The 13,506-nt window shown below is 39.9% G+C and overlaps 1 protein-coding gene across 2 annotated transcripts in view; it reads left to right on the plus strand.

The window, feature by feature from the left end:
- Nucleotides 1-1,177: 1,177 nt before the first annotated feature.
- Nucleotides 1,178-13,506, plus strand: part of CRY2 (cryptochrome circadian regulator 2) — a 115,289-nt gene continuing 102,960 nt past the window's right edge. The window contains exons 1-3 of one of the 2 annotated variants that reach the window (XM_063289659.1): nucleotides 1,178-1,437; nucleotides 6,732-6,840; nucleotides 9,012-9,154. In XM_063289659.1, the coding sequence (XP_063145729.1) occupies nucleotides 1,241-1,437; nucleotides 6,732-6,840; nucleotides 9,012-9,154 (449 nt within the window). In that variant the 5' untranslated portion in view covers nucleotides 1,178-1,240. The remainder of the gene's footprint in view (nucleotides 1,438-6,731; nucleotides 6,841-9,011; nucleotides 9,155-13,506) is intronic. The other variant, XM_063289658.1, reaches the window with a different exon arrangement.

Below are 13,506 nucleotides of genomic sequence, written 5' to 3' on the forward strand. Positions count from 1 at the left end.
AAGGTACTGATCACAGTAAGACTACAGGATGTTATGATGGCCGTATCTAGCATTTTGAAGATTACATAAATGTATAACAGGCAGTCCTACCAATGTAATATCTGGAAGCATGACCATAATGTCATAAACAGTATACTTTTGTGAACAAGATGCTGAAGACGGACAGAAGATTGCTACCTTTAATTTGCATGTGCCTTTCCCAGTATCATAAACACAAGTTGTTACTATTCACACCTAAAAGCCCTGTAAATGTAATGGAATGTAAGCACTGGATTGGAACTTCTTGTAAAGCATATTTGTGGCTTATGGTGTACAAACCGATCCCGCTGTGGTGTATTCAACAATAGTTGTGAATAAAACCATTGCTTAGCACAGCATATAAACGCAGGGGACTCTAAATTATTTTTAGGCATGAAACAATATGGGGGACTGAAAGTAGCTCCACTTAAAAAAAACAAGGGAAAGTAATATTGGACACACCTCCAACGATTTCAAGCATTCCTTTAAGAATAAAATAAAGTCAACTTTCAGACTTCAGAGGGCAGCTGGCTCTCGAATCGTTGAAGTTCTGCGGGATCCATGAACAAAAGCCTTTCTGTTGGAAAGCTACCAAATCTGGGCTGCAGAAATCCGGACGTGCAATAGACGGCAGGTTTCTTTTTTAATCCGTTCAATCGTGTCCGATTCTCGGAGACTGCCTGGACAACTCCCCGCAGTTTTCTTGGCAAGGTTTTTCGGAAGTGGTTTGTCATTGCCTGCTCCCTAGGGCTGAAAGACCACTACACCACACTGGCTCTCAGACGGCAGGGTAGAGACACACAAAAATCGAGTTCTCCGCTGCCCTCTGGTGGTCGCCCAGATTTTTTCAGCCTTACTCCGATCCCATAGCCTTGCCTGTCGAAACAAAAACGAGGAGTGGAATACGGCCATCGGTGGCTGGGAGAGTTCAGCTCCACCACCACGTGGCACCAATCTAGCCCAGGCCGCCTCCGCCGCCTCCGCCCGCTAATACACGCCGCAAAAACATGCCGCAACCTGCGGCTCTTGAGGCCAACCAAACAAGTTATAGTATGTAGTTCAGGCGGCCAATGAGCATCGGGAGGAGGGGCGGCGCTGCGCATGCTCACCGTGGGAAGAGCAGCTGCTCTAGAAGCGGGTTGCTGCACCAGGGAGAAGGGCAAGGTGCCGTTCGGAGTGGGGAGGCTCGATTGCCTGTGTGGCGGCGGCGGCTGTGCTAACGATGACTGCTTTGTCGGGTCCGGTCCCTCGGCCGCGTGGCGGCGGCTGCTGCTCTGTGCACTGGTTCCGACGGGGGTTGCGGCTTCACGACAACCCTGCATTGCAGGCGGCTATCCGAAAGGCGACCTCCGTGCGCTGCATCTACATCTTGGACCCCTGGTTCGCTGCGTCCTCCGCGGTGGGCATCAACCGCTGGCGGTGAGTAGCGGAAGGCTCCCTGTATTCTTGCGCGTCCGCCACGTTGGGGGGAAAAATCGGGACCTGGGTCGGAGTGGGTCAGGCTGCTCTGTCACCAGCGCGTAGTGACACAAGTGTCACGTTCATGCAGCTCAGCCCCTTCAAAACACAAAGTTCGTGCATGACCGATCTGTTAAAAGAAGCGCACCGATTTGAGAGGCGGTTGAGGGTGCTTCCTGTATGCCCTGATTCAACACGGAAAGATTAAACGAAATTGGGACAGATCTGTCGTCGGTGGCGAGAGAAGCAGGGCGAGTAATTCTTTTGTGAACGAGTGAATAATCGACCCTGGTACGTTATGACTCCCCGCCTGCCTCGCTTACTGGTCTCCTTTGACCCTCGCCAACTTCTCGCTCGCGCGTCGGGAATCGCGTAGGATGAGCTGAAGAGCATTCCCGAATGGTTAGCTTGGAGGAAAGTAAATAACAAGCCCGCGCAGTGTGTCGCTGCCCAGGTTCGCAGCAGTATATTCAACCAAGGGGTCAGAGAGAAGGGGTGGTATTTGCCCAACGGGAGAAATGCATCCTGTTGAATATCAGACATCAGAGGACCAGTAGAATTGGGAAGCCTTAACCGCATTCACTTCGGAGTCACGTAAGCTTGAGAGGTGGAGAGCTTTCCTTTGCTTAGAGCGTTTGCCTGAGGGCTGGGCAGTTTTGTGGCAGGGATGCTCCAGTTTTGATTCCTGCACTGAGCAGAGAGTTTGACTCTGTGGCCTGATGGCTCTTTCCACCCTGTGATACTCTGATATTGGATTTAATATAAGGAATGCGAGTCTTTTGTCGCAGCATGTGTTGTTCTCCGGTATTGCCTCAGATAAGAAAATGTGTTTCCCCTTATTCCAGAGGTGTACAAGATTTTCTTACCCTCAGCATTTCATTGCCATCCGTGGTCCACACTCAGTCCTCTCAGTCACTAGGAAAAATGCATTTAAAATCATTTACATGTAGATTTAATTAAAATTAAACATACTTAATAGGATTATTCTCTAGTCACATATTTAATATTTTCCTTCCTGTCATGCTAAAAATCAACTTTGATTTTAAAAAAACAGGGGACTATATCCAGAATTTCTAAGTCTGCATATGTCCCTGGGGCTTCAAGCTGTGCACCTGTGTTTTCTTGATTTATTGACCTCTAGATGTCAACAGATGTCAAAGTGACGCATAGGGAAATAACAATCTGCAAGTATGAAAATAATCTTATGAAAGAGCTACACCTGCATTTTCCCATTTATTTACTGCTATTCAGTCCCTCTGTATGATCAATCAATCAAGTTTATTACAGCCCTAAGGCCAGATACAATCAAAATATCTAGTAATAACTGTATTATATTCATATCCATCTGTCTGTCTATCTCTCAGAAAGAGAGTAAGCATGGTAAGATATAAAAATACTAAATTACATCAAAATAAATTACTACTTTAAGAAATTCTAAACCGAAGTAATGGTACAATGTATCATACAGGTGGTAGCACAAAACTGGGCAACTTGGGAGGATATTTTTGAGTTCCCTCTATATGAAAGATTGTGGAAAAGTGGGGGATGATGTGTCTGAAAATTTTATCACAGAAGAGGCATCTCAGCCCAGAAAAAATGTTTCAAAGAGGCTCTGCCTTAATTAATCCACTATAACCGAGGCTGAGAAATTCCTCCTACAATTTTCAAGATTCTGTATTTATCTCAGACTAACCTTAAAACTACCTTCCTGAAATCCATGCCATTTTTGCTTCCTAGGTCTTTCCAGCTATGTGGGACTTGGCACTCTGTGAGGCTTACAGGAGAAACATCCGTGTATATACCCCCCCACCCCAATAATACTCTAGCTTTAAGAGACTGGGCATGAAACTGGCAAGAAGGGGCTTGCTTCAATTTCTATTGCAAATGATTCTGTAGGCCTTACCATGGAAGAAGATGAATTTGTAGTGGATTTTAAAAGGATCCATAGCAGGACATAGGAAGGATAACCCATTGTTGACCTAAAATAACTGCTGAACAGGATGTGCAGAAATAGTCCTGTAAGTAGCTTGGATCTAAGCTGTGGGACCCCTCCCCCCCATCTGTTGCTCTGTCACTAGCTTTGGTCACGGTTGGCTTACCTGCCACTTTTATTTCTTTATTCTTAGTAATGACTCCATTCAATTATTTTGAGCCATATTTAAGCAGCTCTAGTATAGAGCCAATTAGACAGGATATAAATATAACACATTGCTTTTGCTTTTTGAATGTGGACCATTTAAATGCTATACCCAGCTATTGAACTAACTTGAATTGTTCTATATAGTTTTAAGCGTATCAACAGTTTACTTGGTAACAAGTCCTGTCTACTGATGCATACTCTCATAAGCTCCAGTTCTAAACTGGAATAGTTTTGGAAATGATTTCTGGGTAGGAATGTATCTTTTCTGTGTATATCACAGAATACTACAACATTTTAAAATCATCTATCAGTTTTGTACTGATGAAAGTGAGAGATGGAACGGCAGTAGAAGTCAGTAACTCCATTGCTAGCAGTTGTGTAGTGATTTTGCCTTCTTTCTTAAGGGTGATTCTTGTTCTACAGGTTCTGCTACCTGCAAAATACCCTTAGTTTGGTCTCTACGTATGGAATTTTGAATATAAATGATGGGTTAGATCTTTCATATCAATTTAGTCATTGAGTAGGTAGGCCAGGATTATTCTGCATTTTTGCCAAAAGAAACTTAAAGTTTGCCAAAGTCAGTTAACTTAAAGTTTAAATGGAGAAGGATTTTCTTGGCCAGAAAAATATCATTTGAAGCAAATGCCTGAATTGCATCAGGAATAAATAATGAATGTACACATGTGTAATATAGAAAGAAGTATAATGGCTTTATTGAGTCTTCAAGCAGCAATCAGTATGTCTAGTGCTCATTAACGTTTCAAAAAGTTTGTGGAGATGAAATCAATTGAGTATAATAATCTGTTCATTCTTACCTTCACAAGACTTTGTTAGCATAATATTGCATATTTACAGCGTTTTCCAGATATAATGTGGGCAGTTATGTTCTGCTTTTATACTTATGGAGGTTGTGGGTTCTCCATCTCTGGAGGCTTCTAAGAGAAGGTTGGACTACCAACTCTCATGGGTGATTTAATTGGTTTTCCCATGCATTGCACATGGTTGGACTAAATCAGGGGTTCCTAAACTTTTTGCCATCATACCTCCCTTTAGTGTAATCTTAATGTACACAACTTCCCTAAAAATCCACCCCAACATCAAAATGAACACAAATGAACAATGAAAAGAATACAATGAAACTTTGGGGAAGATTGTCACAATGTAACTAAAAGGTTCTCCACACCTCCCCTGGACCCCAAGGAGGTACACTTCACAGTTGGGGAATCCCTGAACTAGATGATTTTTGTGGTCCCTTCCAACTCTAGAAATTTATGACTGTGTTTATGATTTTACTTAAAGCTGTGAGTAAATAAAGGAACCACGTCATGAGTCGGGCATGGAGTGGCACCCCTCTTGTCCCATTTAATCACATCAATTTGGGTGGGATACAAGTAGTTGAATTTTCTTTGTTCAGTATTTGATAATGTACATATCCTTGTCCTCCTTGTGGCCTTGGAGAACATTTTAAGACTTAGGAGAATGTCAGTACTAAAAAATTGAGTAATCCAACTCTATTTCCAGTGAAGGAAATAGCTATAATGAGTGACTACAGTATTCACTGCTTGCATAGAGAACTGTAGGATGCATTTCAGCAAACAGCCCTTCATTTCTAGATTATATAATATTGACAAATCACAAATATTTTTCTGTTTTCTCTGATAATCTGAGTAAACAAAAAACTTTTCAGTGATACATGCATTCAGATTGGACAATTTACATTCTGTACATATATACCCTTCATCTCTGATTTTGATAAGTATGACTTTTATATTCAGGTAGCAATACCTGAATACAAAGTGATGCTTAAATGTTGCGTTTTGTATGCAAAAATGGCAAAGAGCATTTCAGTCGGAATATAAATTGAGAAAACCTAATGCAGCAATGGGCAAATTTTCTGTAGCTGGGAACTACTATGTTATTTAAAAAAACAAAACAAAACGTCCTCTGAGAACCATGGTGGGTGTTGATGATGCCATTAGAGGGAATGAAACAAAACTTTTTGGCATCTTTTTTGAGGAGTTAACGATCTAACCAAGTACCCAGGTTTTACAGAGGTTTAAGGCAACCATTTTGACCTTAATTTAAATTGATTTAAATCATTTTAAATTTTGTCCTGGACTTTTTTTTTTTTTTTTGAGAGTGGTCTAGGCATATCATTCAAAGACCTAATATAGGCTTTGACTGAAAAAAATGCACACATATCCTTGTCTTACAATATAGGTTGTATATTGAGGTAGTTATCCATCCTAGAATCCTGGCTTCATGTCAGGAGACAGAGGAGAAACCCATCAAATAAATGAAGGAGGTCAGACAACTGAATCAATGGATAAGCTCTCATCTCTATGATCATGACTGCGTCAACCATATTTTCTGTAATATGTGGATGGAATTTCCTACATTTGTGTATATGTGTGTGTATTATTTACACTAAAATACTTTTTATGACATTTGGAATTGTTTTCCAAGGAGAACATTCTTACCATGTAAAACATTTGATTTTCCCTTTTGCAGTTTGTCCCTCTTGAAAAGGTATAGAAAAAGAAGGGGTGTTTGCAAAGGATCCTTAATTATGCCTTGCCAGACAATTTGTAAAGGGGTACAGAGAAGTCCTTGAAGAAGGTATTCAGCAGCCATTATGTAAACACCAGTTTAGCCCTGAAAGGGAGGAGTAAGTGAGAAAGAAACTCAAGGTTGCCCTCTGTCATGAGTACTGATGGCGAGCAGGAGGGGGCCCCTGTCCAGGGGGGAAAACGCATGCGTAGTACTGAGGAGTTGAACAGCCATTCAAAGAGACACAGAACAGACCCGCCTTAACTTTCGGGGTTTATCTGTCTGGGTTTTTCCCACGCTTCTTCAGTTTGTTTGGATTTTCTGTCTCATGTAGCAGTAATAAAGCACTAGTGACCTATTCCTTGTCTCAGTGTGGTTCCTGGCTGTTAGGATACCCTCCCTTGATTTTCTTTAGTATTAGAGGGGGGTGACAGAATCGGTCAGACTTTCAAGATTCTGTTATTATACCCTTCAACAATGAAGTAGAGCTCCAGTAGTTCTTAGGGTCCATCCTAGCTCAAAGGGATGATAAAGTCGCTGATTGCATTTTGTTTGTTCTTCTTAGGTTTCTGCTCCAGTCTCTGGAAGATTTGGACAACAGTTTAAGAAAACTCAATTCCCGTTTGTTTGTCGTACGAGGGCAGCCAACTGATGTTTTTCCAAGACTCTTCAAAGTAAGATTATAACTACATCTGAAAAGCTCGTTTGGGTAGAATGTAATTTGTTTGTAAATTTAAAAAAACAAATTAACTTCCTTACTGCTAATATTAATATTTTGTTCTTTTTGGATCTGAATAAAAATCACAGTATCTCTATCTATTTATAAACAATAATAGGGCTCTTCTGTATATGCCAGCTATTCTCTTTCATGCTCAATTCAATAGAGGTGATTCATAGTTTTTGTGCAGTGGCCTTCTGAAAAAAACGACAGTAATAGGATGGGCTTTCAAGAGTGTCTATTAGAATGGGTATTTTTCGAAAAAGGAATTATTTTAAAATTTATTTTAAAAATAGTAAATATTAGTTTTGTCTAACTATTAACATTAAAACTAAATGCTAATTTATTAAACAGAGTGAAAAGAATTTTTCTGATTAAATTCAAAACCATTTTGATAATCTCTCAAATATTCATTCTGCCTAACATAGGTACTTTACTTTCATTTTAGCATATTGATATAGTTAGCAAATATTTGACCTTTCAGTTATGGCAATATTATTTTTGTGATGGGGCTGGACAAAAGCAGAGTGAACAGGAAGGAGCAACTTCAGGAGTAGGAAGGGAAAGGAAGACAAAATTGTCTAAAATGCATACATACACAGTCTAATAAACTATCATGGTTTCTGGTCTTAAGTGCCTAGGAGTGAATGTTTTTAAAACATTACAATAGTAGCAGTTGGGAATGAACCCAGGACTCACTCCTTTCTCCTTTCCTAGTGTGACTGTGATGTAGAATTTGAAAACTTTCCAATAGTAATGGTTTGGCTATAAAACTATAAACTCTAGGTAATGTGAGCTATGTTTTGCTTAACTCTCTCAAGCCTTCAGGAGTCCTACATACTCTTCAGTAATGAAGGAGTTAGTTGACTTGTGTTTTATTTCTTCCCCTTCCATTACAAAAAAAACTTTCAGCTTATTAAGTTACAAAGGATCTAATTCTTATTAAATGGGAAAGTGAAAGTAAAATATAATAGGGCTTATAGGTATGTTCTGGGTAATTGTTCCCATCAAACCTAGCCAACAATACATACTGCCAGGAATGATAGGAGTTCAAGATCTCTGGAGGGGCCATGTTGCCTCCTTCAGTGGTAAGCTAATTCAGGTCCATTCTGTGGTACGTTATATCTGAAAATAGGTGTGAGTGTCATATATACAGTAAATCCTTGATTTAATGGACCAATGAGGGGAAGAGGTGTCTGTTAAAGCAGAATATTCATTAAATCTGAGTGGGCTTTTACACATGTGTAAAATGGAAATGGCATTTTACAGAAGCATGTTATGAACTTTGTGCATTTTACATATTGCATGCATGCGTAAATGATAAAAGGGATTTTACACATACAAACAATTATATGTGAGAGTTATACGTGCATAAAATGGTGGATGAGACTTATGCAAACATAATACGGTGCATGGCATTTAATGTAGGACAGAGCAACGTATCAAGGAGAAACTCTGTCTACGTGGTTGCTAAGAGCTGAAAATGACTTGACAGCCCATAATCGATCGGAGCCATTTTGTCTGTTGGATCCAAAGTCTGCTAAATTGAGGTCTTTTAAATTGAGGATTTAGTGTATTGTAAAAACAGAAAAATTAGGTCTTGTACCTTTTTTCCTAAAAAATGCTTTTCTCTTACTAGTCTTTCTCTAAATATACAATAAAAGGGAACTCAAGATTCAATTCTAAGAGCTGTTGCTTTTCCATTTTTTAAATTTTAATACATGCAAACTTGCCACACTATTTCTTATTTTTAATGTACTTAGGGGGAGAGGAAGTAGGGTAGGGTTAAGCCATTCAGATATTAAGCCATTTTTCCTTTCTTGCACTTTTAGCTTTCTCTCTGATTTCTTTCTTTTTCTTACTTTATATTAGTTTTGTATTAGTTTTTATCTTCTTTTTTTAAAAAAATCTGTAATAAAAATTATTTTTTAAAAAATGGCAGTGTGAGAGCAACTACTGTTAATGGAGGAGTTTTAAAAAAGAATATGCTATTGCCAAATCTTTAGAAAGGGATCTTTTCCCTTGTTCTGCTGTTGGATTTTTGTCATTACTCTGTTTTGAATATTACTGTCATATTTTGATGATGATTTGCATTGGTATTTAGCTGATATGTTCTGTTTTTTACAGGAATGGGGGGTGACCCATCTCACTTTTGAATATGACTCAGAGCCTTTTGGGAAAGAGAGAGATGCAGCCATAGTGAAGTTGGCTAAGGAAGCTGGAGTAGAGGTGACAACAGAGAATTCACACACCCTTTATGACCTAGATAGGTAAGATACTGACTTCTTCATATGCAAGTGTTACATGTCTGCAAGGAAGACAAAACAAAACTGGGGATGACTTTGGAGACTTTTTTTAATTGGTCAAGGTTTCATTTTCTCTACTGTGGCCCTATAGGTACAGAAGTTACCAGTTTACATATATAGCAAACTCCCATGTTCTGAGAAGGAGGAGAGAAGAAACAAGAAGAAACTAATTCTGTATTTATAAAATACAAACTAAGTTTGTTATCTCTGCAAATACAAGTACCATAAGTTATAAGTATGGTTATTGCAAGCTTGCCATCTACTAAAGTCCAGGCAGATTTGAAAAGAAGAGGGGATATGTGCTTTGGATGTTGCTATGGGGAAAAGATCCCTTTTCTATTAAAGAATAGTGGATGCTGAAGTAGAATAGGATTTCGAATGGCCTCACACCATGCTCAACCTGATCCATCCTAAATAGTTCTTCTACTTAAACTGCAACTAACTTCATAGCTGTCAACTCCCTAGTAAACCAAGGGTATAATAGTGTCAGTCTGGGCCATCTCCGGTTCAGTACCCAGGGTATTAATAGTATCACTAATAGACAATGTGGGAAATTCTTCCCATGAATTCAGAAAACCATCTATATCAGGTGCCTAGGATGGACCACTTTAACCAATTTTCCAGGCTTGTAGATTATACAGAAAGTGATCTGCCTATAGCAGTGGAGTCATGTGAAACTCCTCCATTTCCAAAGCACCAGCTGCACTTGAACAGAATACTAAATCCAGCATGTACCCTGCTGCATGCATGAGACCAGATATTAGTCAAGTCCAGTCAGGGTGGACATGCAATCCTGAGTTGTTCCTGGACAGCCTTACCTTCAGTATTGAAAACCCCAAGGAAAAAGAGTTCAAATCAATCCAGATACCATGTCCCAAATCTGAACTAGCTCATGAAGAAAGGTAGCAGGGTCTGTGGTGTTCTAACAATATACCTATACTGTCTTGGCCATCCAGATGTAACAGTACGCACTTATAACTGGCAGACTATTGGATAGAGCGTCTGGTCCTCAAGATGGAATTCCTGTCCACCTCCCTGTCTTTAGTCCTAGCCTGCTTTACGTGAAGTATCTACTGGAGCACGTATGCCTCTATAGTTCAATGTGAAGATTAGATTTTAAAAATGGCATGCATTATTTTTCTCATCAAACTAAAATATGTAGCAGTATGTGCCAGTTTTCAAACTTGAAATACATGTGGAGAAGGACAAGCAGAAACAATTCAGCAATTAGATACAGCATAGAACAGTGGAGAACTGGATTTGAGACAGGAACCAAGCCCAGCCATTTGCGTCATCCAGTAGCTGGGTGACGTCAGATGGCAAGGCTTTATGGAGCAGTGCTTGCAGGGACATGTTCCATTATGCTCTGCTCCCAATATTTTCATTCTCTGGGCCAGAGGACTGGCACAAACAAAGGTGCAGGGCGGCTCCTGCTGCAATTCATCAGGCTTGAGTCTTCCCTGCTTGGAAGAGATGCGTGCTGAATAATAGCAGTGCCTCATGTCTTCCCGGATGAAAGACTACAGTTGAAATAGAACTGATCCTGTCAGCATTCTTGCAGAATTATTGGCAGGATCAAGTTTGTGCTGTCTGACTAGAGATGTACATTTTCCAGAAATTGGGAAGCAGCATAAAGTCAGAAATTTGGAGAAAATTTGTCATACAGACATATGCTATGTTTAATTTTTAACACCTTTTACAGTATAAAGTTGGTTACTTGGTTACTTTGTAAAATGTACACAATAGAAGGATGGTTTACTTATAAAACTATATTTGGTTTATGGTTTATTCAGATGATAATAATTATCTATAATAAGTTATATATATTTGTGCCTTCAAGTCACTGTTGACTCCTGGTGGCTGCCTGGACAGGTCCCTGTAGTTTTCTTGGCAGGATTTCAGAAGTGGTTTGCCATTGCCTTCTTCCTAGGGCTGAGAGAAAGTGGCTGGCCCAAGGTCATTCAGCTGGCTTTGTGCCTAAGGTGGGACTAGAACTCTCAGTCTCCTGGTTTCTAGTCTGATGCCTTAACCACTACACCAGACTGGCTCTCTATCTATAATAAATTAGGCATTTATTATTTGAATTTGCTTTACACTCTTCCTAAGTGTATATATGTATTTATCTGATTTACATTGTGCCTTTGGTACAAGAGCTCAAAGCAGCATTCATAGTACTCCCTCCTCCTGTTTTTCCCACAACAACATCCCTGCAAGGTAGATTGGGCTGAGAGAGAATGGCTGGCCCAGAGTCAGCCAGGGAGCTGCCATGGCTGAAAGTGAACCAGAATCCCACTCCTTTTCTAACATCCTAACACCACGCTATCCTGCCTCTCCTAGATAAATGTTGTTATAACATCTCATAAACATTACAAATGGAATTGTAAGCTGCTGAACTGTGGATGAATTAGAGCATCTCATCATTTCTGCCTGTTCAGGAAAAGCAGACAGGCAAAGAACACTGAAAACAGAAAAAACCAACCACTTAAAGTCTTCCAGTGTTCAAAAAATAAGGCAGAGTATTAATGTTCAGGGGTGAAATGGCTGAGAAAAAGTGGGTGGGTGGGTGGAGAGAAAGGCACATATTTCAGCACATTGAGACAAGCTTCATTCTATACATACTAGTTTATTTCTTGATTTCATATGTTCCAAACATAGATTCTTCCACTACTGTTTTAGGTATCTTTCAAAATGAAAGTACTTGGAAGCCTTTTTTTATTTTTTCAGGAAAAAACTCTCAAGGAAAAATAAAGATATTTTTCCTTCTATTTCTTAATTTTCTTAATTTCTTTTTTTCAAGCTTTCCCATCTCTGTCTGGCACTAAAGGATAGGGAAGGATTAGTCTATAGAGTCAAGTCTTTATTTGATGCCAGATTAGGCCTGCATGTCTCTTGAAAAGATCTACTTTGTGCAATTATAGAGAAAATTTTAGTATTTACAGACCGCAGTACTAAATTTTTACAGTGCTCTGTAATCTCATAGTTTATCACAGTTCTGGCTCCCTCTTTATAAAGTACCATTGTCTAAATACTGGATTCCCTCCAAGATGGGTTGTATGGAAAATTTCTATCTCGGTCACTGAGAGTAGTAATCCCTTACAGTATTAAATGTTAATCAGGAAAGAAGCTGCTCAGAGTGCGGCTTTGAAAGCTGTAAACAAACAGCCCTTGTTATTGTTTCAGTGTAGCATTTCTGTGGATGAAGCAGCATTTTGCAGATAATGGAATAAAACTCTTGTGTGTTTTTCTTTCTCCAGCTGTAGAGGTTTTGTTATCCCTTTGAAAATGGGAGATGCTTATATTGTTTGTATTACCCATCTTTTTTAGCTTTTACCCCCTACAGCATATTTGTCTTTGTAAAAGGAAGGACTTTTTACTAGAGTGCTAATGTTTAAAATTGCTTGGCTATTCTAGCAAAGCTTGTTTTTCATACAGTAATCCATCACAGTAAAATGGGGAAGCTATGGCTAAAAGAGGCTTTCCTGAAGACTCCTGTTGAGGAGGGCTGAGCCCAAGGTTTGACTTTATATATTCCAGATCAATATGCTGACAGTTGCAAGCTAGAGCAGTGTTTCTCAACCTTGGCAAGTTGAAGATGTGTGCACTTCAACTCCCAGAATTCCCCAGCCAACCATGCTGGATGGGGAGTTCTGGGAGTTGAAGTCCGCACATCTTCAAATTGCCAAGGTTGAGAAACACTGAGCTGGAGCATGGTACTTAACCTGATTTCTCACTTCTAGTTAATGCCACACCATTGCCCTTGTTCCTCATTCCTCTGACTTTCTAATGCTCCTAGTTCCTTTTATAGAGAAAAGCTCGTTTTTGAAGACTGCCTTTAGCTTTGTCAACCTAAGAGGGATGGGTCTGATACTTGGGTTCAAAGATATGGCCTCTTTGTGGATGCTATGCATTATTAAAAAGCTGGGTCACAAAGCCATGCATGTGAGCATAGCTCGGTGAAAAGGCTGAGTAGCGTGGAGCACCTCCCCTTCACACGTGCCGCCCTGGAGGAAGATCAGGCACGTGGCTGGATTGAAAGCACGCGTTTGCATAAATGGGTGACTAGGAAGATCTGGCTGCAGGAGCTGGGCAGAAAGCTGTTTGGCAGCTTCTGGTTTGTATGAGGCAGCAACCTGACTCCAGCTGTCTCTGTTTAACTCTTCCATTTCTGGCTTTTTATTTTCTATTGAGATTTCTTGTTTTGCTTTGCTCCACTTTATTCTATTCTGGAGGCTGTTATAGGAGGTCTGTTGTTTCAGTGCAAAGCATTGTCTTTAGAACTGTATCAGGAATCAAGGATTTGAAGATGATTGCATTTG

This window comes from Candoia aspera, chromosome 1 (assembly GCF_035149785.1).
Source record: "Candoia aspera isolate rCanAsp1 chromosome 1, rCanAsp1.hap2, whole genome shotgun sequence".
In the NCBI taxonomy this organism is placed as follows: Eukaryota; Metazoa; Chordata; class Lepidosauria; order Squamata; family Boidae; genus Candoia; species Candoia aspera.